Consider the following 26,812-nt stretch of genomic DNA (forward strand, 5'->3'; position numbering starts at 1 on the left):
GACTTTAAAGACAAACAAAGCATTTTAGCAGCTCAAGAAAACAAAGTAGGAACAATATTTGACTGCAGAGTGTTACTTCAGTAACTGTAAATACGGCCTCATAGTTCCCGTCTTGCACCAACCCGTTTGGCTGCATTTTACATCCATGGCTATCCAGATGTGACCTTTGATATTTTGCCTCAAGACAAAATGACAGCTTCTGATTTTATTGTGTTAGTTGACATGTTTTGTAAAGTCACAGTACCAAATCTAATCATGTCGTCCTTCAATCCAAAGAAACATATCTGCAAAATTTCTCAGGACACTCCTATTGTGAAATTTTACTAGAATGCAACAATTAACACACGTGAGGTGAAAGCTGATCTTTGGCCGTTAAATTCTAATCAGTTCCTTGAGTTAAAGTTGATAATGAATAAAATTCCCAGAAGGAGTACCAAGGGATATCATGATAATAATCGTAGGTGGAGTACATGAGGACAACATAAAAACATAATGCCCACAGCTATGGCAGTTGCAGACTAACAAAACAACTGCAGATTAGTTTTAAAGGTAGCAAAGCGTCGCTGTAAAAGCGCCACTGATATCCAAGACCTTGCATTTGATAGTGATAACAGGATGATGATTAGGACATTTTGTGACCATCAAATCATACCATGAAGTATCCAGGCAGCAGTTTCTGCAGAAATTCTGCCTCTTTGTGCTGCACCGTCTTGATGATATACTCATCATCCCTAGAGACGTAGAACAAAGATCCACTCGCCCCGGAGTTGGACAGCTCGATCAGCGACTCGTTACACAGAGAATACTATAAACACAACATAAAAAAACGGTCTTTACACATGTGATTAAAAGCAAAAAAACACAATCTTATTGCTACATTTTACACATGAATGCTGACTGAAGCCATGTTCTCACTACAAAGCATACAGAGTTTGGTTTGGGCGAGAGGCAGGACCTGGAGGGAGCATGCAGGAGGCAGAAAACATGAAATATCCAAATATCTCCAATATCTGTCAGTCTAAAAAAAGTTTAAATATACATTTAATCAATGTGATATCTTAATAGAGGCCAAAGAAGTGCAATTTCAACAACAGGTCTCCGTTTTTCTACATGATAATGAAATACTGCTGTAGTAAATTAAAGAAATCTGTCAGCATGCTTCTTTAGGCTTAAACTGTAAGAAGTAAACGTGTAAAATTACAGATATCTATAATTGAATTTTCTTTGGTGTAGTATGAATGATGATGGGAGAGGTCTTGATCAGTAGGAAAAGCTGTAAAACTTGTAAATATACAGTTGAAAATTATGCCCTCTTTCACATTTTTTCAAAATCGGCAGTCCAAATTGGAATTGTCACCAGTCCAATTCTGGCCCCCAGCCTTACATTTGACACCCCTACTTTAAAACCGTAAGAACAGCATCTCCACTCCTCTCCTGTGTCAATACTCCATTATTCACACTTCCCTAGTCACAGTTACTCAAACACTCCCTTTTCCCCAAAAGTGAACTGCTCTCTTTCCTCAGAAATATTTTGGACAACAATTGGTGATTATACAAGAATACCATGTAGTCATCGGGCCGGATGCCAAACATCTCTCTGAAGTAGCGGAAGGCCATCGGGGCGTATGTTTTGAACCTGAAGTCTCCATAGTGGTGTGCCGGTGTCAGGTTACTACCCTCACTGCAGGTCACAAACAGAGGAGCAGAAGATTATTTTCCACACAGCTTCAAAGTAGGCTTGCAGAAGTAAAATATCCTGATCCTGTCTGCACACAGGGCAGACACACATTTCATTTCCTTTACAAACTAATTCATCGTTACAAACTGACCAGGGGAAGAAGATGCTCTCCACCACCTCAAAGTCCTGCAGCAGCACATCTCTTTCAGGTTTTTGACTTAAGCTGCCTATCGTGTGCGTGATGCCTAACTGGATAGCACCTTTCAGAGCTGATGATGTTGTCTGGAAGAAAGGAAACTTACATGTATCAAATGCAACAAATGCATTTCAAAGTGAATACTTCAAGAAATTAAGTGGCATAGGGACTTGCAAGCTTTGGCAGGTGGGAGACACTTTTTTTCCAGACATTTCACTAAAGATTAATAGATAGGTTAACTCAAAAGGTTCACCAAACAGAGCCCATGTTTACTGTTAGGTGGGGTGGTGGTGATGGTACAAACACACTCAACATTCAACATTCAGCTGAGAGGCAAATCTCTACTGGGACCAATGTTCAGTTTGCTTTCATTTTCACTTGCTATGTGGTCAGGTATAAATGTAAAGCCTACAATGGTTTAAAAAGGAGGAAAATATTCCGGTTTGGTTCAAATGTACTCTAAACAGTGTGAAGTACCACCACAGCAACAAGTGCCAGCACAAGTGCACATTTTACAAGTGCTATTAGTGGCTGCATTTTCAAGTCCACCATTTATGCTTTTTCATATGCATGGTTACAGTGGTTGTTGCTTCTATTAAACATGTACAAAGCTTCAGCTTCCTTTAACCTGACATCCCTAATACCGTATGTTCATATCAAGCTTGTCTGTGAGCACAGTAGCCCACCCACCTGCCGTTCAAGCATGCTGTTTAGGAAAGGAGGCCAATAAGAAGGGAGTCGGCTAAAGGAAGAAAGAAGGAAGTTTAGGCATTAGTCACACAGGCCTTGACTGGTTAATGACCCATCTGGAAACCTCTAGTCACTTGGAAAACTGTGTATACCCCGACAGGTTGAAGAGCGGTTGCTGAATGTCGCATGGTGAACTCACTTGCAAAGAAGATGCTGCACCAAAAACCTCTTTGTGACTGCTTTGCTCACCTGGAGTTGGCACAGAGGAAACCAGCTTGTCTGCAAATACTTGCTATTTAGTTGAAAGAAGTGCAACACAAGCTGGAAACGGAGACCATTTGTCTTAAAAGTAAAAGTCGTCCAAACAAAGCAAGTCACGAATGGTCTCCGTTTCCATTTTGCACTTTTCGCAGTTTCACTCCCAATTAGCGAGCAGTTTGTAAGGGTTTGCGCACAAGATGGTGCCGTCCATGCAAAAATGACCAAAGCAATCGGAAAGATGCTTGTGTTGCAGCCCTGCATACATTTTTGCAACCAAAGTGACTTCAAGCAAACTCCAGCAACAGCCCACAGATTACACACACTTTCCTTGTGACCGGTAGTTGCCAGGGGTCACTGACCAGTGTCTTGGCCTATGCGAATTGGGAAACTTCACCTTCACACCAACTTCCCAGCAGCTGGCAGCAGCCTCCAGTAAACCAGTTGGGTAATACTCACAAACAGGTACTTCATTACCTTTTCTATTGGTCTAGGCCTGTCTGACTGGGGCCTTAAACAGTGTGTTTCAAACAGTGAATGAACAAACGGCTGTTCCAAGGTCCATTATAGGATAAAATAGGGTTATCTTAAAATATGGAACACTGTTTTGGTGGACTTCACAAATTGTAGGAAATGTAACTATAGCTCCCAACAGCCTGTAGAAACACCCTGTGGGTGTCAAGTTCAACTGAATAATCACAAAGAAGTCCCACAATGAGGTTTGAAGAGAGGGAAAAGACACAGAGCACTTGCGTTATAAGGATTTCCAGATTATGAACACTAGCAGTAAGCGGAGAGCACTTATTCAAGAAGGCAGGACAGATTAGATCATATGTGTGGGTGATGAAGGGTTAAGCTAATGGCAATAAAAAGAGACTGCTGTGCGTTTCACAGGCCAGAATAGTGAGCAGCAGACAAACCAAGGCACAGATTTATAAATTTTGAGATTACACTACTATCACTATTTTACAAGCCAAATAATTCATTAACTCATCAAGAGAACAATTGGAAGAGGAAAAGATAATGAAAGTTTTTGTAAGATGCAGCTCTACAGAGTGAAAAAATGTGCTTAAGTCTGCAATGGCTGATCCCCAACCTTCTTGTACGTCGTCTCCCCAGTGGGATCGATCCCACGATGCCCGATTTTTTTCAAAGCCTGAGATGTGCTAGCACTTGGACCCTGTCAGTATAAACATGGCACAAAACAGAATTACAAGAGGAAAAGAACTCATTGTAAGTGCAGGAACATGTAATATTCTCACGATTCAAACAGGAAGGCACAAATGACCTGTCAGCAGAATACGGGCTAATCCCAAACTGTTTATGGGGAAAGAAATGTGCAATTCCTAACTGACCGAGACAGATTTTCAGTTTCTTCCCCACAAATTCCCTCATTTCTCACCTCAGCTGAAGCATTTTTTCGAGACCCATTCAAGTCTGGAATCAGAAAGAAAGACATAATGTTACACAGGAAATTACACACACACACACACACACACACACACACAGGACAGGAAATGAGCAGATAAGGCAAACAGTTATTACAGTGGATGCAGTAATGTCAAACAACACAGACGGAAACAGCTTCTACCATTCCCTAACGCTGAAAATAGAGAGTGCAGCTGAACATGCAGACACACCTCAAACATTACCTCTGAAAGAAGACAGTTTCCTCCAGAACTGACTCTGCAGGTCTTTGTGTGCAATGGAAGGAATTAGATAAGGATGCTATTAAAGTGAGTTCATACAAAGCCGGTGAATTTCCTGATGTGTATTACACTGTAATATTACTGGTGTTTGAACTTAATGACACTTAGCTTCCGTTCATCTTTAAGGAAACACACTTGTGAAAGTGACACAACATCATGATGTCTGCAATTCACTTTCCTTTAAACATTTATTATGTATATTACAGCACCATTTCCAAAACAGCTGGGACACTGTGTTGACACAAAAAATTTTTGTTTTTTTTTAACAAATATGTTTATTCTGAATTTGATTAACGCAACAAATATCAACAAGGTTCAGACAACATCACCAGACGACTGTAATAAGGAAGATGACTGGCCATTAATTTGCAGAACTAAAGCTGGGGAGGGGTTTGCCAATATTTCTAATCTACACAAGAAGCAATATTAAATGCCTGTCATCTTCAATGCTCAGACAGCAATGCAATAAAGGCAAGCACAATCCTGTTGTGAACAACCCTCATAAAAATCATTATCAGTGTACACAACTGCTGTATCCACAAATAAAACTAAGACAACAAACACATTTATTTTAAATCCAGAAAGGTTTTTGCTTGCTCTAGGCCTGAGCTCAAAACTGACTATTGAGAGTTTCTCCAGCATGTCAAACATTTTGGAGCTTTTTGGCTTTCAGTTAAAGGAAATTTGCCAGGACTGTGATAGTAGAACCAATAAAAATAATAATAATGATGATGATTATGTCAAAGGTATGAAATCTATAATAAAACACACAAGACTGGAGACTTAAGCACCAACAAAACCAGACGGAGTTCCTCATGCAAGTCACTCCACCATCAAGAACCCCGAACAGCAAACACTCAATCACCTTTCATGTTTAAGCATGAAGTGGGGCCAGTTAACAGGCTTCTATACAGGGACAGCAGTTGCAGTATGTTTAAATGTAATGGACATGACCTTGGTTATTAAAACGCATTTAAATACACTAACTTCGCTTGGGTTTATAAGTCTGGCTGCTGCATTTTGAACAATCAAAAGACTGTACAATGATTTGTGATTGATACCTGCTAAAATAATTACAATAATCCAAATGAGAGGAAATAAAAGCAAGAATGATAGTCTTAGTGCCACTAAAACTGAGTATCGATCTTGTGATATTCCAAAAATGGTAGAAGCACTGGGAGACACTTCTCAAAACTGAGGCTAGAATCAACTAAGAAAAGAGCTGATGCTTGGATCCACCTTATTTGACCAATAATAAACAACTTCTCTAAGCTTCATTTTTTTTAATAGCACACATCTATTTTTGATTTCAGTTAAACAATTTGTAAGAATGGCAAAGTTTGTGGGTACTTTTTATAAGATTTCATTTACTCTAACTTTGTTTGTGAAATGGCCAAAACCAACAGGAAAATACTCAGACCTCTCTTGACATAGATAACAAAGACTTTTTGCCTTCACTATATATGGACCGGTTATGTTTAGGTTCATAGCCCCATCCCCAAAGCCCATTGTAAGCCTCCTGCTGCCTGTGGTCTGGCAAATCAAAATGCGAAATCCTTTTTGGATAGCATGAATGCCTCATCCTCTGAGTTCAGGGAGGGAAAGACCATTCAGACTGCTATCAGTTCAAAAAGCCAAAATCTGTACTGGTATGGGAGGGCATTAGCTCACAAGGCAGGGTTAACTCACACATGTGTGAAAGCATCATTAATATACCAATTTTTCTCGCTACATACGCAGCTAGAAAGACAGCTAGTTTTGAAAGAGGTCCTTGTTTAATCCAGTAAGGACTTATTATTATTATTACTGCAGTTCCAACACCCACTAACAAAAATGTGGCATTAGAAAATGTAAAACTAGTCAAAGGAGGCCAAAATCTCTTGTTTCAACACTTTATTATTCACACTTCCTTAATTTCAGTTCCGGTTACTCATCGCTCCTTTCCTTTTACAGTCAACAACTGGTTTCCTTTCTTCAGAGTCTATGCTGTTCTTGTACATTTCCATAGAACGGATGCTGAGTAACAACATTTTTCTGGAGTAGTGACAGCAGTGACAGGGTGTATATAAAAGTGTTCAGAGGGATAGAAATAGTGTGAAACTGTTGTGCAGCTGAATTCCTGTGTTAAGCAATAAGGAGAAAACAGTATGTTTTCATAACTAGAGCAGTCAGTGTTGAACATCCTCCTGTCCCAAATGAGTTGATGGCATCAAATTCAAAATGATTATATATTTCTACGTTTACCATTTAACACAATGGCACAAAACTTCTGGAAAAGCGCTCGTTTTAATCTTTAATAAAGTGAGGCAAGTACGTAAACTTTCTGTGAAGCATGAGATCCATGTACTTTGTCCTGCAAACCACTTTTTTTTTAAAGATCAAATCAAGGACAGCCAGAAACATCTGATTTAAGATGTAATTATGTACTCGGGCCAAGAAAAGTGGCCTTTGTACTCAATTAAAGTTTTGTTTTTTGTTTTTTACCTCAGATGCTCTGATGAAAACTTTGTGTCATAAATCTACTGTGATGTGAGGTAAATAAACATATTTTTTCCATTTTCTTTCCTTTTTAGTACACATTAAAGGAATAGTTAAGATATTCTGCGAAGTACTTTTATTTGCTTTCTTCTTCTTTTATTTGAGATGCCCCAAATTTACTGAAGACGAAAAAAAGGTTGTCTTTTAACCTATTAAGGACTCTGTTAAATGGCTTCAATTATACATCTATATTGATTGTAATGATTGAAGTATTTAAAATATGCCTGTGTACAACATGCATAAGTCAACATAATTAAGCATAGTTTACATACGTGATGTCAGGTAAGCATTTTTGGCTACTCCTCTATTATCCCCAGGTGGTCCCATATGAATGGACCCCCACCTCTTTATCTTGAGTACACTACCATGTGAGACCTAACCGTGGGTCATGTCTCAGAAATAAGTCATCGCTTATTTCTGAGACATGCCTTGAGAAGTGAATCTGTATGAAGCAATTAAAGTTATTTCAGGCTATATGTTGTATGCACTGGCACGAAAGGTGGTGTATTACAACACAGTACTTACTGCCAGTCTGGCCCTGTAGCCCTGGAGGCTCTTCTGCAGCTGTGGCCATTCAGACAAGAAACTACACTCTGGACTTGATTTGGAGGAAACTGGGGGTCTTTATTCACCCCTTCAAATGTATCGGTGACGTCAGTTCAGCAAGGCGTGGACCTGTGTGGAAAAAATGCCCAGCTCAAGAACAGTAAACACTCTACATGATTTCATGCTAGAAATACCAACAACAGCCACGTTGAACAGCTCTGCTGATGGAGACAAAGGTGACATAAACAGGCGGCAGCTTCCTACCAAAAGCGACTAAGCATCGAGTAGGCTATTAAGTAAATTAACTTTTAAAAAGAAACACACACACAACAACACAGAGAGGCTAATGCGTGTTGTGACATGTTAATGTGGGAGATACCGAAACGTCTGAGCAGCGCTATTCAACTGAACATAGGCGACAGCTGCCGCTGCCGCTGCTTTAACTTTTCTAACTTTAACCACACAGATAAGTCTCGACAATACACACAAAACATTAAACTTACCAGAAAATCGTGTTTAGACGTTCTTATAGCTTCTAATTAAATTTAAAAAATACTTTTTATTCTTTTATAAAGGCGGTGTTTTCCTCAAAACAAATAAACAAGGAAGCAGTGCGGAAGCGGCAGTTTTGTTTGGGCTGCTAGTCTGGGCAAGAACAGCATTTCCGGTGGGGAAATATTTCAGAATAACATAGGCACTTTCAAAATAACATAACACCACCCCATGATTTAAGAACCTTCTAAAATTAATGTAAAAAAGGTGGGGAAAACAAGAAAAATAACTTAATCTAAAGAATTAGTTAAGAAACTTTGTAGTGGGAATAATAAGAAATGCAAAAGTAGCTATTTTTAAAAACGTAGAAGAGAGAAATAACTTATTTGTACTGCTAAACAGCATTTTAAAAAGGTAGAAGTAGCAATATTATCATGTAGTAAAATTGTTTTGTTCAAAATGTTATACATTGGGAATAAAATGTAGTTGAAGTATCAAAATTTAAGTTGAATGACGTATTAATGAAGGCTAATGACTTGATTTAGTGTTTCATGATCACACATACAGTGCCATTTACTTTTGTGGTTAGTCATGCAGAAACCTTTGTCTCTGTTCTTTTGTTGTGAAAAAGTTCAATTTCATTGGTAGTTGAATTAAGATCTTAAAAAGGAACACAGCATGTCACAATCTATAGAAACAGCTATGAGACAAAGTCATTGACGTCTATGAGTCTGGAAAGGTTACAAAGCAATTTCTAATTTCTTGGGACTCCAGCAAAATGCAGTGAGAGCCATTATCCACAAATCAGGAAAACTTAGAAAAGCAGGGAACTGTTCCAGGAGTGGCCGTCCCACCAGAATTACTCCAAGTACAGTGGTATGCACCTCAAGTTTGGGTACCCCTGAATTTTCATGTTTTTCCTTCATAAATCATTGGTTGTTTGGATCAGCAATTTCATTTAAGTATATCATATAGCAGACAAACACAATATTTGAGAAGTGAAATGAAGTTTATAGGATTTACGTGCATAAATTTGGGCACCCCAACAGAAGAATTACATCAATATTTAGTAGATCCTCCTTTTGCAGAAATAACATCTCCAAACACTCCTTATAGCTCCCAATGAGAGTCTGGATTCTGGTTGAAGGCATTTTGGACCTTTCATCTTTACAAAACATCTCCAGTTCAGTCAGGTTTAGTGGTTTCCCAGCATGGACAGCCCGCTTTAAGTCACACCATAGATTTTCAATAATATTCAGGTCTGCGGACTGAGATGGCCGTTCCAGAGCACCACATTTGACTGTGGCTAGCAAGCGTTTCTCTTGGAATACTGTGTACTGTTTCCACCATGCATACCTCCTCTTGTTATGCCCAAATAACTCAATTTTAGTTTCATCAGTCCACAGCACCTTATTCCAAAATGAAGCTGGCTTGTCCAAATGTGCTTTAGAATAGCTCAAGTGACTGTTTGTGGCATGTACGCAGAAAAGGCTTCTTCTGCATTACTCTCCCATACAGCATCTCCTTGTGCAAAGTGTGCTGAATAGTTGAATGATGCACAGTGACACCATCTGCAGCAAGATGATGTTGCAGGTCTTTGGAGCTGGTGTGTGGGTTGACTATGACTGTTCTCACCATCATTTGCCTCTGCTTATCTAAGATTTTCCTTGACCTGTCACTTCCGGCCTTAATTAAAACTGTCCCTGTGGTCTTCCATTCTTTGGGATTTCTTTAAGTAAAATCAGTTTGGCTCCTTTTTAAAAGTTAATAACAGATGAAAAAAAAAATCAAATTTGTGATTGTTTTGATCTTGCAAATTACTAAAAAACTGTTCCGAGTGATCACCTTGATCTGTGTCTTTTCAAGGATGACAACACCCCCATCCATATGAAACGGGGGTCACTGAATGGTTTGCTGAATCTCAAAATGTCAGTCAAATCATATGGGAGCTGGAGTCACCAGATTTTAACTCCTGTAACGCTTTCACCTTTTACTTTGAAGGAGTCACACAGATGACCATTCCAGTGATTGTGGTCTGGATTATATTAGTGAAGATAACTCAATCAATGGTGGTTGTAAAGTTTTGATTTGAGATTTTTTTTTTTTTTTTTTTTTTTTTACTGCACAAAGATGCTACACCACACTGAAACCTTTATTACCCATCAACAACATGTTACAGCCACACATGCTGATAATCCAGCCAACTGTGACCCCTGGTGGAGACCTTTACGTCATATGTATTTTTTCAAAAATAATTCTACAGATTTGTGACTGGATGTTAAAAAGATTGATTTTTGAAGGCGATATATCAACCTTATAACAGACCTTCATGGTAACAAAAACCACATCAGTCTCTTTGCGGAGTGCGTTTATTTTTCTCTCTAAAAACACTACATGTCAGAAATTACAACATTTAAGCCAGACACATTCTGTGAGCCTTATAAAATTAAGCACCGAGTTGCATTTTAAAAATGTGTTTCCTATTAATATGGCAAAGATTAGTTAAAATGCTGAGCTGATAACAAGGCTAGATGGGACTCTAATTGTCCTTAGATAGTGTAATCCAAACCAGTATGTCCTGTCCGCATCAGGAAGCAGCTGTACGTGACAAAGACAAGATTTAGATAGCATTGTCTGATAGAGGTTTGCAAGTGTTTCTTCAATACTATCTCCCTATAGGAATGTGAAAGAGTGGAAAGTTATTATTTTCGATCTCTAGCAGGTATTTGGATCAAACGTGAATCCAGGCTCCTCTGGGATTTCAGGGGCATTGTAGCCTGGTTTTGAGGTGTAGTTTGGGTTTGGCAGCTCACTGTCGAAGCATGACCAGCGGGCTTCTCCAGTGTTCTCACAGCACTCGTACGGGAGGGTCATGGTGGAGTACTCTTCCACACAGAACAGAGACAGGGCGTTTTTCCACTGTAAGAAAGAAGAGTCATGTCACACAGTATCGTCACATTAGCTGGGGGGGGGGCAGCTCACGGCGATTCACTCAGCATCAGTCAATATTTTCTTTTTATCTTCCATCTGCATAATTATTTTAGAGAACTTTAAAAGTAAAGGTCAAGTAAAATTTAATTTGTATAGCACATTTCAAGATAAAAAATGCTTGAACATAAAGGTTTTAAAGCTTGTATTATAACTGAAAATCATCTTGTCATTTTTATTTTTGATCAAATTCATTTACATTGATAAATAAAATGCAATTTGTCTTTATTTTCTGTTGTAGCTGTCGAAGCTGGATGCTTCTAACAATTACGGCCAAAGTTTAAAAGAAGTTGGCGAGGGAGGTTGTTGTACGTTTCTACTCCGGTCAGCAGCTTCACACACCCACTACTGAAGACATCCATTTGTGATGAGCTGCCAGCTTAGAAGGCGGCTGATCTAAAACACAGGTGGGCAATTCATTTTTCTAAGGGGCAAGATTAGAAACTCGCTCTCTTGAGGGTGCCCACATCAATAAGCTGAACTCAGTTCTGTTAAAAATAATTTTATGCTTTATTAGCCTGGCCCCACACAACAGTCCCTGCTTGTTTAAGTCAAAGGAGTAACTGAGAATTAAACTGGAAGTACAGATCACTGAAGTACCTGAAGCAGCCAAAGCTTTTTCAGGAGTGTAAACCCACTGCAGCTTCCAGATTAGCTTGCATGTCATCTGACCAAGTATTTCTTCAATAGTTTTGAAGTTAGATGAAGTATTTTCATCCTCATGTTGTTGGCACAACCAACTGTCACTCACCAATTTACATAAAAGTGATTGGAAACTGCTGGCTTCAGCAGTGAAGGGGACAAAAATGCAGGTATAAAATGCTTTACTGTGTCGTGTTCTTTAAAATTATACTAATTTGTATGAATTTATAGTTTTGAAAACCAAAGCCTCTTGGACAGTCCATAAATTTTAAGACAATGAAGCTTAAAAAAAAAAAAAAAAAAAAAAAAAAAGAGTATTATTAATTCCCTACTAACTGTATAAATAGTAAATAATAGCAGAACTCTCCCTGATGATATGCTAAGTGTTTTCAAGTTTACTTCGGTCCCAAACACTCAGAGACTCACCGCTTGTTGGGCGCAGCAGAGGATCTGGCTGCTCTGCTCTAGGTGTCCACTGCAGCACACTCTGAACCACGACTCTAGGCGGTTCATGGCATGTCCACGGCGTCGGAAGTCGCTGGAACCGGATTTGGGGAAGAAACTGGGAGGGTACCTGGGGCGACCTCTACCCTGATGACAAATGGCAGCCAGATTGTGAGTGGTGGGACGGGCAGGGGGGAACGGGACGTTGGGCTCTTTGCGAGAGTTCTTCTTGGTCTCTGAGGAAATCCAACAAGAAGAAATGGAAAGGTTCAAAGCACTACAGTTTGAAGAATGCATAATGTATATATTCTTTAAAAAAAAAAAAAAAAAAAAAAAAATCTATAAATCTATTTACCTCCCAGATGTGCACCATAAAACAGCACCAGAGCAATTATGCAAAGTCCTGCAAGGCGCCCAGGTGAAGTCATGGCTGGATGGCGGTGTGATGGAAATCGAATACTGAAGAGGCTTCTGTGAATGTATTGAGAGAGGATGCTCAGCCAGCTTATATGGGAGAGCCAGGATTTGTGGGCGTGAAATGCTTGGAAGTGACCGGTGCACATTGGGGAGGGAGACGATATGAGGGAATGAGGTGGTGTAATAATACTGGAGGCTGCTGAGATAAAAACAAAATGAGTTTGAACTTTAGGGATATCTGCTGATGCGTGCAAGGTCGGGCTACACAGTCGGCATTCACTTAGGATGAAATCAGTCCAAACTTAGACATAATACCATCATTAGCAATAACAGAGTTTGGGGGGGGGGGGGGGGCAGATCCTTTGACCGTCAGACTTTCCTCCAAACATCAGCAATGGCTCTGTTCTATAAATAGAGCAGAACAGCATAAGAGACTGAAGAGGCTTTAAGGAATAGAGTTTGTATTCAAATTACTTACAACTTTTGTCTGCTATGACATGTCAAAAACAGATCAAGTGCTGTGCAGAGTCTTGAGCTACCCCTCATTTCTTTATATTTTGGTAGGAAAATGGGACATGGGTGCAGTGATTTATTGAAAGGTGCAAACAAGAGAAAATACAGAAATTTGTACAATTTTAGCAAGCAGGAAAGTCAGTACTTGGAACGGACATCTTTATTATTTAATGCAGCCAGGCACAATAGATGAAAGGGGGTACCAAGTCAGGTTTTTAACAAATAAGTTATTATAATAAGTAATTTTAACCAGTGTACAATTTCATGGTAAATACAGTCTTATAAATACGCTGTACTTTTTGGTGCACAGATTAACTTTCTTTTTGCACCTTTACTTAATATTTATAATGTTGATGTGCATGACGTATGCTTTATTATTCAGCTGTCCTTTTATTTTACCATAAATGTGACGAGGACTGTTCTCCTTTTACAGCTTAAAGAAAAAAATATCAATCCAATGAAACTCTGCAGGCTTTATGGAGCCAAGCCTAACCTTTTCCTTCTTTCGTAATCATTGTTCAAACACAACTTCTTGAAAGGAGTGTACAGAAAAGGAGTGTCTCCTTTACCTATAGTTATGCAATTTTTTAAATTACTCTCACACTGCCAAAAATAACTTGCACATTAGGAAAAATGATTTACTGCCATTTAAATAAACTTGCAGTACAAACAGCCTGCCTTGTTGTCGCCTTATTCTACTATATGTGCAGTTCAACAAAATAACAGTCCTGTGAAAATGATCGGGCACAAACACTGGACTGAAAACGGGTGAAAAAGGAGTTAAACGTCCAATAAAGAACATTTGGATCTTTAGAACCACAACACAAAGAAATGAGGGCTGGCACATCTGTGATCTAACATAACTCTTTACTTTATTATTATTTAGCAGACGTACCCTCCCCTGTGTTTGTGGTATGCCTCCCTCTGTCTCAGACTCTGATTCCTCATCTCATGCGTGTTGTTTAGTTTTCGTACTCATGTCTCCCACAGGTTGTTTTGGAGAAAGAGTCCTGTGTCAGTTGTTTCCTGCCCTCCTCTCCCTGATCAGCCCGGTTTGTATAAATAGTCGTCCAATCTCTGTGTTTGACCTTGTTAGATTGTTTGTTGATGGTCTCCATTGATGCTACTTATGTGCTTTATGTGGACTTATTTAACTTTATCCACCGTATTGTTCTGCATTTGGATCCTCGTCTGTACACCACACGTCATAACATTTAGCATTAGTTATGGTGTTTTGTTTCATATGGGAAGCAGTGGTCAGATTTAAGAAGTGTGGAATAGATACTGCAACTTTGTGAAGGCAGTTCACTCATTGTTTCCCCCCCCACACACATACCATAGTTGTAATTTAGTTTCAGTAAACTGTAATAAACAGAGAAGAATGTAAACATATTAAAAATGAGTGCTTAGTTTTTATGTCATCGAGCCACTTTTTAATTAACTATAAAGTAGAAAATGATTTTTCCTCTTATCTTTGCTGACTGGTCAAAGCTTGGGAGTAACGTGGTTTATCAAAAGTTTTTCCAGTTTTTCCAGACTGCACACTGCTTACGGTCAACTCCCCCAAACCTGTTTTGAAATACTGTTATCAGTCCGGGAGAATGCTGAACATGGTTTCCCACTTTTATTTAACTGTCGTGCATTCATTTGTTGTCTGCTGTTGACTGACAGCTAATGGGTGGTGGTTTCTTTCAGCCAAATCAATAAGTGTCTGTCAGCATTTTATTGGTCTGTTCTGTGATCCTTAAACACTCTTAAAAATTAGTGTTTTTATGATTAATTTAGTGGCTTTTTATATAATGTACTGTAAAAGAATTAATGTCATTTTAGTGTTTGTTTGGTACTCATATTTTAAGCTTTTTTGAGAAACTCAAATTCTCTTAATGCTCTTGTCCTATGACAGCTGGGATAGGTTAATAATGCAAATGCCAAACAGCTTATTCTGTAACTGATGCTTGTTTGGTGTCATTTAACCATACACAGCCACAAGATGTCACGATCCTTGGTCGCTTTACCAAGCGTTTTGAGTTTTCATATATTTTGATGGTGCATGTTTAAGTTCATTTAGTTATCTTGAGCTCCAAGGTTGCCCAGTTGTATTAGATTAGAGATATTTAGCTTTCAAAAAGTTAAGATTACCCGATTTCCTGAGTGGTACGCAGTACTTTCCTGCCTCCTGTGTCAGCCTCTGACATCAGGGCACAGTGAGGGCAGTGTTACTAAAGTTCATCACAAATTTACACCCAAAAGACAGACATCAAATTATGTGCTGTGTACAGAGAGAACTACAGAGAGAGCTTGACTTATGCTTCCTGATACAAAAAGTCTGCTCATTACGGTGTAGCATTTTCAGTGGGAGAAACATTTCATCACTCATCCAAGTGACTTCCTCAGTCTCAGCTGAATACAGGTTTCCCCAATGATTGAGCATATATCAAGAAATGCTTCCTGATACTTTTTTTTTTTAAATCATATTTAGAGTCCACAAAAATATTCTGAAGTTGTACTCAGTCATCACCTGATCCGTTTGAGTCAGAAAAATTCAAATTAAAACCCAGAGACTTTGGTGAACGATGCCAGTCTATCACTCTTGCCTCTTACACCACTCATCACCGGAGCAACCAAGAGCAGTGCAACAGCCATTGTTGAGCGCATTTCCAGCACGTGTGCCATGAACAGATGCAAGCAGTGCTTGTTTCAGGTCTTGTGGTGTTATGTCTACATTTTCAAATCTCCCACATGCTCAGCATATCACGTAGACTACTTCACGGACACTCATGGTCAGCTTATTCATTTATTTTTAACCGAAGGATAACTAGAAGAGTCATTGATCGCGAGTTCATCACAGAAACATTTCTGTTTATATTACAGTCTTCTCAGCAATTGCCCTTCCATCTATGTAAGAGCAAGTATGAAGTCAGTTTTAGAGAAGATTAAGGGTATTGTCATATTTTACTCACTCTGGTGTCATCACCCTTATCTACTTTGATCATCCACTGAGCACTGTTGAGTGTTAGAGACAGCATGTTTGTAATTTTAGTGACCTTGTGTAAATGCAAGAAAGCAGTCTGTCACATTGAAGGACATATCCTGGTCAAAAACCAAGATTCCTCAAAGTGTTACTGGAGGCCAACATAATGCTATCCAGATTAAGTGATTAGACGCCATGTTTCTAGGATTTTTAGGACAGTACAATAACCTCTGTTACATGTGAATTTAGAATCAGAAAATTAGAGGCCATCCAGGTCTTTATATCTTTAAGACATTCCTGCAGTTTAACTAATTGTGTGCGTGTTATCTGGTGAGCAGCTGGGTGTCATCTGCATAGAAGTGAAAATGTATACTATCCCTTCTAATGATGCTGCCTAATGGATTGTATAATGTAGACAGAAGTTGTCCCATCACACAACCCTGCGGAACTCCATAATTTATCTTAGTGCGTGAGGACAACTCCGCATTTACATGAGCAAGTTGGAGTTTGATAGATATGTAGATACGATTCAAACCACTGCACTGCAGTACCTATAATTCCTACAGCATATTGCAATCTCTGATCTAATGAACACAGAAATGAGTCATCATAGGTAACCTTTAGTGCTGTTTCCATACTTTTCCTGCCACCCAACAGGTACCCAAATTTCATGCTAAAAAAGATGTTCCACTATTTTTTGGTACCATCCTATACCCAGAGTACAAATACTTTGTTACTGTACTTAAGTACAATTTTCAGGTATCTACTTTACTTGAGTATCTGTACTTTCTACTCTACATTTTTAAAACAGGCTTGTTACTTTCAGTTTAACAGCTTTGGGGAGAGGATGTTTCTATATTTCTAAAAATAGAAACATCCAAAGAGCTCCAAAGAGCTCCTTTTTACTTTCTTACTTTGAGTAAGTTTCAAAGCCTGCAATTTCTTTTACCTTTACATGAGTAAAGTTGAATCAGTACTTCAACTTTTAATAGGATTTTTTAATAGTAGTTTTTATACTTCTACAGAATGTCTGTACTTTTGCCAACTCTCACTAAACCATACTGTTTGGTAAATTTTGTCTCTGCTGTCACTGTCACGGTTCACGAGGCGAGCCGTATGGAATTGTGAAAGGATCCAAGATGCAGCACAACTGAAGTGAGGAAGCTTTGAGGGACCGTGCTTAATACAACAAAGGCGAGGGTGGTGAAAAACAGAACTGGGAGTAACCTAAACTGGGAAAAGCTAAATAAAAACAGACCTGAAACCTTGAGACATGAAACAGAGATGCAGGGAGACGTAGAAAGACACAGGGAAACCACTCTGGACGACGAAGGGGAAAAACGCAGACGGACGAGGTCGCGCACGCAGACGGACGAGGTCGCGCACGCAGACGGACGAGGTCGCGCACGCAGACGGACGAGGTCGCGCACGCAGACGGACGAGGTCGCGCACACACACACACACACCAGGAGTCAGGGAATGGGAAACAGGAGGGGAACACACCTGGGAGACATCACCGCTGACGAGGCAGGAGAAACGTAAACAAAACGCACTGACATCAGACAGGGGCTTTCAAAGTAAAACAGGAACACATAGACGCAAAGACAGACTAAGAAACGTGGACTTGACACAGGAAAACACAGGCAGAAAAGACTAAACACTAAACTGAGGAAGAACAGAACCAAAACCCAAAGAAATAGAAAACCAGAACCAAAATACATCACAATGATAGAAAACACAAAACGCTGGGTCAAAAGACCCAGGATCACAACACTGTCAGACAAACAAAGTTGACATTTCTTTCCATCTCAGTTTAACCAGAAACTCTGGTCAGACTGGAGCTGACAAGGGCAGGTTTAATGAAATATGTGGGCTGCAAACTGTAGCCTTCAAACTAACCTTGGTTCCCGACTATATGAAATACAAGCACAAAAAGGAGATTTGTGTTTAACATTTAACTTATATTTAAATAGCATTGGAGCCTGATTATTGCTACTCAAATGTTGCAGCAGTTTATGTGGGTCGTGATCATGGAAAACCAAATCTTCTCTACCAGTGCCAAACAGTTCCTACAAATGTGAAACCATTTAAGGGAAATAAACAGGCATAAGATGTAATACCAAGAAGAACTGTTACAACAAAAAAAAATAACTAACCAAGTGTCTTTTTGTGACACACACACACACACACACACTTAAAGTCATGTCTGTATGACTTAAAAAAAAAAAAAAAAATCCTAAAATTGTTGTCATGGTATTTAAGGTTTCATTTATTGTCAAATTCACATATATGTTAAAATGATGTCAGTAGGTGAGCAGATTTTTTTTTATGCTTGATGCATGAATACAAAAAAAATGTGCACCAGTGCGTTAGACAAAGCCTAAAGGAGCGTGCAAAAACTCCAGTTACTCAGATTACTTCGTCAGAAATATTGCCTGTCTGATGTTTTTGTTACCTTGTATGCAATGGTTTAAAAGCAGCTGTTTAAAATCCTTACTGATGGTGAAGTTCACTCAGTCTGCAAACTGGCCTCCACCCTCTTCTTCAGGTGAGCAGAGCTGAAAAAATAAAAGACATGTTTTCAACATTGGTAAACGGCCTGTATTTATATAGCGCTTTACTAGTCCCTAAGGACCCCAAAGCGCTTTACATATCCAGTCATCCACCCATTCACACATTGTCACAGGAGAAAATTTCACAGAGCAAAACAAACCCCAAATATTTCAGTGTTTTTTTGTTTGTTTTTTTAACGGAGCCCTGTATGGAGCCCCGCAGGGGACATGCGAGAAAAAAAAAAAAAAAAAAAAAAAAAAAAAAAACTTTTGCGAGATCTTGCAAAAGTCAGTCTTAATTTTTTTTTTCCCTCCCATGTCCCCTGCGGGGCTCTATTTTTTAACTAGAACTTTAAATGTAAAAATATTTAAATTTAAAGTTTGATTTTTTTTTCTTTATATAATTTAAGTAGATCTAACAGACTCCTAAGTCCGTATGTGGTCTCTCTCTTCTTGTCACAGTGCCACAGCCGTGCCTGTCTTTGATATCTCCACTACACATACTCACTAAGAAAATGCAAAAAGAAAACTTACTTTTCCATCTTGTATTGTTATAAAAAAAAAAAAAAAAAAAAAAAAAAATCAACAAATTGCCTTGACAATGGCATATATCCAAATCCTTTTTACCTACGCTTTTCAATTCAGTGAGATTCAGGATGCTTAAATTTCTAAAGTTCACAAATTGGCCAGTCATCTTCCAGCTAGCTTTTCTGGCTTCTCCCAGTGCAAACACAACGACACACGAGTCATTTTATTTGAATCCATCCATCTATTTTCTGGAGTTGACTGTAACAGGACTGGGATGGGCTCCAGCTTATGGGTTTGGCCTGTGACATAAAGTTAGCTTAAAATATTTCACAACAAAAGGATTGAAAAACATGTGAAAGTTCATAAGGACAAACTAAAAGATGTTAAAAGATCATTCAAATTCAAAATCAAATTCAAATTTTATTTGTCACGTACACAGTACGATATGCAGTGAAATGCTTAGACAACTGCTCGTTACAATACAAATGTCATATAAGAGGATAAAAAAAACAAAAAAAAAAAAACTGCAGAGCCTCGCTTTCCCTTTTTGCCCCCTTATATGGATGTGAGTAGCTTTGTGGCAGCAGTTTTGCATTGTTACGGTCACATATTGTATGTAATATGTAATAATGACCCTGTGATCTTTGGTCTACAACCACAAGAGTAATGAGAGGGTGCAAGCTATGTGCACAGCTCTTTGTGACTGCCTTACTGCTGCTTAGTTATTTTCGAAAGGATCCGGAGGAGCATTTACTGCTCTCACATTGTGATGTGGTGCTGTTGTACTGTAACACCATTATGAAAAACAAAGAATTAAGCTCTTGTCTTATATGTAGGAAAACCATGCCACAGGTAAAAGTAAATGCTCTAATCACAAGTAGCTTCTTATACTACAGCTACTGTTCGCTATATTTAGCGATGCTTTTTCTTCTGGATCTGGTGTCCACATTTCCGTTTTGCTTGGCCATAAGGAGAAAAACAAAAAACGCTTTACACTGCTAGATACCACATTGGTAAATGGTCTGTATTTGTATAGTGCTTTACTTGGTCCTAGGACCCCAAAGTGCTTTACACTATACACATTCACACACTGGTGATGGCAAGCTACAGTGTAGCCACAGCCGCCCTGGGGCGCACTGACAGAGGCGAGGCTGCCGGACGCTGGTGCCACCGGGCCCTCTGACCCATTGTATGGTGAATACTTTCTGTGCTACCAGTTTGATTATTACACAAGCTGTTAGCAGAGATGGGCAGTAACGCGTTACTGTAATCAGATTACTTTTTTCAAGTAACGAGTAAAGTAAGGGATTACTATTGCAAAAACGGTAATTAGATTACCGTTACTTTCCCGCAGGAACGCTGCGTTACTAAAACCGTGATTTTTTGCGAGAATGTCTCATGACAGTGAAGTAAGCAAGTGCGAAGTTGGTGACAACAGCTGTGTGCAGATCAACAATGGATAATATATGGAGTGCGGGAGAGAATGTGAGCATGCAGCGTTTAAAGTGTAGAAGTACTGACCTTAGTTTAATTCCATAAAAAGGTGACAAAAACATTAGTGTCCGTTGTGCGTGGGAAGAAAACTTTTTACAGCGAAAAAAAAAAACAAAAAACAAAAAACCCTAAACTTCCAAGCAAGCACCAAGTGCGCTATGACCTAATGGGAAATTCACAGAGAAACTCACGGATTCTTCCACTGACCGCTGCAGCACATCTGCACCAGGGTAAACCTCCGCCTATCCTACTCCTGCTTTACAGGTGAAAATAGAGCAAAAAGACCGCTAGTCTTTGACTTTATTTATTTTCTGCTGTGTTTTACTTGCATCTATTTGAAAGAGTGAGTGTTAACACACACAAAAAAAAATTTATGTGCTGGAATGTGCAGAAAATAGGTTTAAATATTAAACAAATTTCTTCCAGTCAGAGAATGTTGCATGTAATTAAATTTTATGCATAAAGTTAAAAGATTAAAACTAATAAAACAAGTTTTAAAAAGAGACTTTTCCATTTGATTACATTTTGTATGATGGATTATGCAGAAAAAGTAGAATTGGGCTGAAAGATCTATCGCTTTATCACCTATTCAGGTTGTAAACCGTGTTTTTAAAAATTAAGTAACTTAGTAACTAAGTAATTAATTACTTTTGAAAATAAGTAATCAGTAAAGTAACTGGATTACTTTTTGGGGGAAGTAATCAGTAATTAGTTACTGATTACTTTTTTTCAAGTAACTTTACCAACACTGGCTGTTAGACAGCCAAACAAAACAAGACAATCAGACGCATACAAAGCAGGCCTTTCTGTCTTTCCACCTCCCTAAAACCTGAAATACCAGTCCAACTGGAGCTGACAGTAGGAGAGTGACCCAGATCGAATTTGAGCCGTTCACACTGTCATACCATGATCGGATATGGATCGCATAGGGTGGGTTAAAAAAAAAAAAAAAAATCGGATTTGATTCGCTTTCGCCTGTAGTGTGAACGTAGCCTATATGAAAAAAATATGTGGCCACTTTGCAAACCATATATGCTTGAAGTTAAGCTTAGATCCAAACCAGGAAGACGGGATGATCCATGACTAAGTGAATTACACATAGCATGCTAAAAGTACATACAAAAAAACTCCAGTTCCTGAGATTCAAATAAAATGACATGTCTGACATTTTCCTGTCTCTTCTGTAGTAGTTTAACAGCAGCTGTTTAAACTCCTCACAAGCAAAGTTGAGCTTTGATTCATCAGCACACTGGCCCCCACCCTCTTTATCGCTCAGATCAGAGCAAACGAGGAAGTGAAAATTAATACCATAAGTTCTTTCCGCCGTGAAGTAGCAGCTTGCGCTTTCTGTGCAGTGGTCTCCATTCAGGCAAAGTTTGTGTGGCAGGTTAGTGAGCAGAAGAGAACTGGAACTAAAGTTTAATATACTGGCTAAAAATAAGGTAAGAAGCGATAATAGGAAATGAAATGCCTTTTAATTGCACTGCTAATGTCTCAAGCGTGACTATAGAAACCTGTCCTTCCCCAGAAGCAGCATCAATGCAGACTAATTGGATTGTGATTATTTTATCCGTCTTGTTGACCATGGGACTGCTGATGGTGGTCCAGAGCCAGTATCAATTGAAGCGCATTCTGGACAGCAAGATTGAAACAATGGAAGTGGCGTTAGAGAAATCTTCTGATGATTATCAAAGTAAGGACCTCTTCAAAACCACTGTGGAAAAACTGCTGGCTCAGGGCCAGAAACATGTGGACGATATGGAAGCTGCACTCAATAAACTCAGTTCAGAAACGGAGCAGAAGAAAGCAGAAAACGATGCATGCCAAGAAAAAATGGTAACAAGTCTTCCTGGTTTTTTTTCTGGTTTTATATTATGCAAACACTAAACGTCAATAGAGACACATCTCTTATCAGCGCCAACGTTACTGCCTGCATAGGGAAACGCTACTTCCCCTTTGTGCTACCTCATATTTGTGCCGAACTAAATCTGAGAGGGGAAACAATTTTCATTTACTTTACATATGCTTAAGATTGAACCGCTTGTTTTCTACTCACCCTGTAATTAAAATCCTGAAATTTCCAGATATTTCAAATTATCCACCGTTTAAAAAAAAAAAAAAAAAAAAAAACATCTGGCCAGACTTTTTTGTTCATCCATTTACACCTGATTTCAGCACATTTTGATTTCAATACGAGCTTTTCACTTAAGATTGAGTAGTTTTAGAGTATTACAAGTTTTTTTTTAATGCGTAACATAAATCCAGCCCAACCTTAAAAACATTTCTGCAACATTTCCACAGAAAAACGCACAAGAAGAGCTGGAAAGTATCCAAAAGACACAAAGTGAAACTAAAGGTGAGGCACGCTTATCACACAGGTAATCCGCGCCATGTTGCCCCCATGTGGTCAAACACTAGCAAAACTCTTGAGGTCCAGCATGTTAATCTCTTTCTCTCTTATCCAGCTTCCTTGGATGCAGAGGTTGAGGCCTGGACTCAGGAGATTAACACTCTAAAAGAAACACTGGTACAACACAGTCCAATATGTGCGTATGTGAAGAGGAGCGAGTTATCTGAGTATGACCACATTTTTCTGTTCTTCTAGTTCCAAAACATACAAAACCTTTGCAAAAAGTAGGAGTTATAAGCGCTGGATTAATTATGATGCATCTATGTCTTTCAGCAACATATGTGGCATAAACCTCAACAAGGATACAGCTTAGCCGAATAAGACCAAAGAGAATAAAGTTAATGAATAAAAATAATAAAATAATAATAAAATCAACTTTTATTAAAAAATGTGTAGTTCCTTTCTTCCTTGTTCTTTACAGAGATGATGTACCCTTCTTCTCATATGGTCTTTGTCTACCCCTTCATCTGCTTTTATAGTTGATGTACAGAGTTTTCCTTCTGTGTGTTTCCATATAAGCAGCTCAGCATGTGGTCGCAGGCGTGGGACTGCCTGGATGCAGGCGTAGGACTAATGTAAAGAAACTCCAGAGGAAAGCAGTGAAGTGTGTGAAACTGATAGTTACGGGTAAATGGCTGTTTAATGAGTCACTTATTTTATCGGGGAAGAACTTGTTTGTAAAATATAATTTTAGTTACTAATAAATTGAGGGAATTAGGTTTTACGGAAGAGGATTAGGGCCACTGGGGGGAAGAATTCTGAGAAAAAAAGTCAGAATTCTGAGATAATATGAGCACTGCGTAAAAGCAGTGAAGTGTGTGGAAAACCTAGCCGGGTTTACCATGACTTCAGCAGCTGCTGGTGTTACCTCTGACACCGGTTGACCACGAATGAGTAATTCATTAAGTTTCGGTTTCTGCTGCCCCGCGCAACACGACCTGCAGCAGCCGCATCACCGCTCCGGGACTCGCCTCAGAGGAGGGGAGGGCGGTGGAGGAGAGCGGAGAGAGGTGAGCGGAGTGGACTCAGTTATTACAACAAGCCGATTACTGAAGGCTACTGAGCCTTCTCTGTCAATATGCGTCTGTCCTCTCTCGGTCAGACGGGAGGAGGACACAGCAGCCCACAGCCGGACTTTCCTTTTTCCCTTTTTCACATGAAAAAACTTTTAAGGGAACTTTTTTAATGGACCTACTCCACGAGAACGCACGTGAAGAAAGCCTGGATGTTTTATTTGATAAGATCTGATTTATTCTGTAAGATGTGTGTGTGTGTGTGTGGCACTCTGCGGAGCAAACGGTGACCTCCAGGTACTTAAAAGGTTGGGGTTTTCTTTGTTTGTTTGTTTTAGCGGCTGCATTATAAAAAAAAAAATTTTTTTAAATATAATAGCGAAAGCTGTTCATAATTTGATCTTTACGCATTTAATTTATGTAAAGGAGGTTAAATTTGGAAGCCAAATGAAATGCTTTGCGCACCAAACTTTATTAGTAAGTGAACTCCAAGAAGCCAAGTGAGGGGGGGGAAAGTAAAGCCCCTCTCTGCCTCGCTCACCTGCACGTGCAAAGTGTAAAAAATGAGCAGCCCCTCCAGGAGTTTAGACGGACAGAAAGGTGACGGCTCAGGCACCAAACCGGAGACGCCCAGGTACCGCAGCTGGAGCAGTCTCCGCTTCTCCAAATGGAGAAATGCGTCCCAGAGGGCAACCCCGCCTGCCACCCCTTCCCCGAAGACAGACAAGAGGAGCGACGTGAGCAACACGCTCTTCTCTCTGGTCAAGACTCACAATGACGACTACACGGCGGATCCGGATGGCCTCCTGGAGACCAATGGAGAGGGCGAAGGAGACAGCGCTAGCCAGTCTCAGGACCAGGCCACCTACTTCCAGAAGCAGTTTGGCTCCATGCTGCAGCCCGGGGTCAACAAGTTCTCCCTGCGCATGTTCGGCAGTCACAAAGGTGTTGCTGCTGAGCAGGAGAGGGTTAAAAGCTTTGGAGTGTGGATCATACACCCCTACAGTGACTTCAGGTAATTAGTAGAAAGCCCTTAAACTAATTTGCTCTCATTTTATTGCAATTTGTGTAACTTAACGCATTATAACCGTAAAAATTGGACAGAAATCTGACCAGTGACATTTTTCATTTCAAGGTGCTTCCAGTCGCTCAATATTGTTTAGAGTTCCCTTGAAAGCATTTACCCTTTATCCCACTAAGCACCCTGTGATTGAGGACTCACATCCAGTTTTTCAAGGACAGACTGCAGGATAGCAGCTGATGTCATGGTTCCCAGCACATGATAAGGCGATGAAGGGATTTGATTAGTGATACAGTATATAGGACAAGATCATCTGGATTAATGATATCATTCCCGTGTGACTCCTTTTTTTAACCCCAGGAGGAGAGAGAAGTGCATTCATCAATACTCATGACTTAACCAATCTGACTGAAAATCATCCAAATAGTTTCCTAATCTAGTTTGGCCTCACTTTGGAGGGGGGGGGGGGGGGGGGGGGGGGGGGGGATCTGTCCAATAATTCAACTTTCAGGGTTAAACAACGACTCAGGAGTGATGCCCAAGCAATCTGTCGGTGAGGTCACTAATAGCCCAGCGAATTTAAAGAATTTTTAACATCAGGCCGATGCCAGACAGAGGGGATTATTACCCATAAGAATCCGTATAATTCCAATCTTACTCTATTATGCAATAATACACAGGCAGCTGAGGGAGGGATTAGCACAGGCCTGCTCTTCTTAAACCTTATGCTCCCACTTCCTCTTAAAAATGAATGAATTGGGACAGTAGAGTTTTGGTCAGATTTCCTGTTTAGAGTTTAAGGTCACACAGCTGGTTGGTGCCTTTCTCTGTAAAATCTGCTTGTCCTCAATATTTCTCTGGATTTTTTTCTAGTGCTTCGTCCTCCTTGTTCCAAAGATGTCCATGTTTAGCTAATTATCAATTCTACATTGATTGTAATCTGCATGCGAGTGGTTTGTCTGTATCTCTTTGTTGGAGCTGTGATTAGACTTATAGTGACACTTCCAGGTGTATCCCACCTCTAACCCAATGTCCCTTGGGATAGTCCCCAGCTCCACTATGACCCTGAAAGGTGGAATTAGTTGTACTCTGGGTAAAAGTGACTGATTACCATAAGACCAACATCCCCAATCTTTGTGTGTGTACACACACACACACACACACACACACACACACACACACACACACACACACACACACACACACACACACACACACACACACACACACACACACACACACACACACACACACACACACACACACACACACACACACACCCCCCCCCCCCACCTGTGGTCTGCTTGTAGTCCGAATGCTGCTGACTTATGTTTGGATAAACTTTTGTTGCATGCAGTTAAAAGATCTGTATGGAGAAAAGAGTAATTTCATTTCCAAAAATTATAAACTGTATATAAAAGATGGACATGGCCACAGTGACATCACTGATTGGTTTAAACTCTGCAGGCCTGAAGCCTCCACACTAGCGCTTTACTTTATTCAAATTCAACCTGAAATCCTATCAGAATACACTCATGTTCCTGTCCTGCGCTCACTGCTATTAAAGCTTGTCTAAAGGTTTTAGATACAGCAGATTTTATTCTGCTCCTCTCTCCCTCTCACTCAGACTCGATCTATAATGTCAACAGCTATAATGCCTTCCAGATTGGTGGCGTTAATAGCAGCAAGCAGCCACTAATCTACTGCAACAC

The 26,812-nt window shown here is 39.6% G+C and overlaps 4 protein-coding genes and 1 long non-coding RNA gene across 7 annotated transcripts in view; 3 read left to right on the forward strand and 2 right to left on the reverse strand.

Annotated features, from left to right (window-relative positions):
* Positions 1-8,261, reverse strand: part of LOC101479988 (phosphatidylinositol 4-phosphate 5-kinase type-1 alpha) — a 15,633-nt gene extending 7,372 nt beyond the window's left edge. The window contains exons 1-7 of the mRNA XM_004549099.4: positions 8,119-8,261; positions 7,595-7,744; positions 4,225-4,259; positions 3,919-4,002; positions 1,830-1,960; positions 1,564-1,681; positions 653-805 (exon numbers count right to left, since the gene is read on the reverse strand). Coding sequence (XP_004549156.1) covers positions 653-805; positions 1,564-1,681; positions 1,830-1,960; positions 3,919-4,002; positions 4,225-4,259; positions 7,595-7,643 — 570 coding nt within the window. The 5' untranslated portion in view covers positions 7,644-7,744; positions 8,119-8,261. The remainder of the gene's footprint in view (positions 1-652; positions 806-1,563; positions 1,682-1,829; positions 1,961-3,918; positions 4,003-4,224; positions 4,260-7,594; positions 7,745-8,118) is intronic.
* LOC143414504 (uncharacterized) overlaps positions 1-14,266 on the forward strand; it is a 25,611-nt gene extending 11,345 nt beyond the window's left edge. Inside the window, exons 2-3 of the long non-coding RNA XR_013095114.1 lie at positions 11,337-11,502; positions 14,102-14,266. This is a non-coding gene — a long non-coding RNA (uncharacterized LOC143414504). The remainder of the gene's footprint in view (positions 1-11,336; positions 11,503-14,101) is intronic.
* On the reverse strand, positions 10,459-26,451 carry ecm1a (extracellular matrix protein 1a). 3 transcript variants are annotated; one of them, XM_014413918.4, is made up of 5 exons: positions 26,403-26,451; positions 18,580-18,639; positions 12,537-12,652; positions 12,164-12,417; positions 10,459-11,026 (listed from the first exon to the last, which is right to left on the reverse strand). In XM_014413918.4, the coding sequence occupies exons 3-5, from the start codon at positions 12,607-12,609 to the stop codon at positions 10,823-10,825; spliced, it is 531 nt and encodes a 176-aa protein (XP_014269404.3). In that variant the 5' UTR covers positions 12,610-12,652; positions 18,580-18,639; positions 26,403-26,451; the 3' UTR covers positions 10,459-10,822. The 3 variants fall into 3 exon arrangements, with proteins under 3 accessions (XP_014269404.3, XP_076735127.1, XP_024654200.2); XM_076879012.1 differs by lacking the exon at positions 26,403-26,451 and having other exon boundaries at positions 12,537-12,797; positions 18,580-18,640; XM_024798432.2 differs by lacking the exon at positions 26,403-26,451 and having other exon boundaries at positions 18,538-18,640.
* LOC143414541 (uncharacterized) lies at positions 21,896-23,433 on the forward strand. Its single transcript, XM_076879185.1, has 5 exons — positions 21,896-22,098; positions 22,185-22,492; positions 22,958-23,012; positions 23,122-23,233; positions 23,340-23,433. Exons 2-5 carry the CDS (start codon positions 22,196-22,198, stop codon positions 23,377-23,379), a joined length of 504 nt encoding a protein of 167 aa, XP_076735300.1. The 5' UTR covers positions 21,896-22,098; positions 22,185-22,195; the 3' UTR covers positions 23,380-23,433.
* Positions 24,126-26,812, forward strand: part of hcn3 (hyperpolarization activated cyclic nucleotide-gated potassium channel 3) — a 12,728-nt gene continuing 10,041 nt past the window's right edge. The window contains exon 1 of the mRNA XM_004549101.5: positions 24,126-25,094. Within this exon, the coding sequence (XP_004549158.2) occupies positions 24,643-25,094 (452 nt within the window). The 5' untranslated portion in view covers positions 24,126-24,642. The remainder of the gene's footprint in view (positions 25,095-26,812) is intronic.

The sequence above is a fragment of the Maylandia zebra genome, linkage group LG22 (genome assembly GCF_041146795.1).
Source record: "Maylandia zebra isolate NMK-2024a linkage group LG22, Mzebra_GT3a, whole genome shotgun sequence".
Lineage (NCBI taxonomy): Eukaryota > Metazoa > Chordata > Actinopteri > Cichliformes > Cichlidae > Maylandia > Maylandia zebra.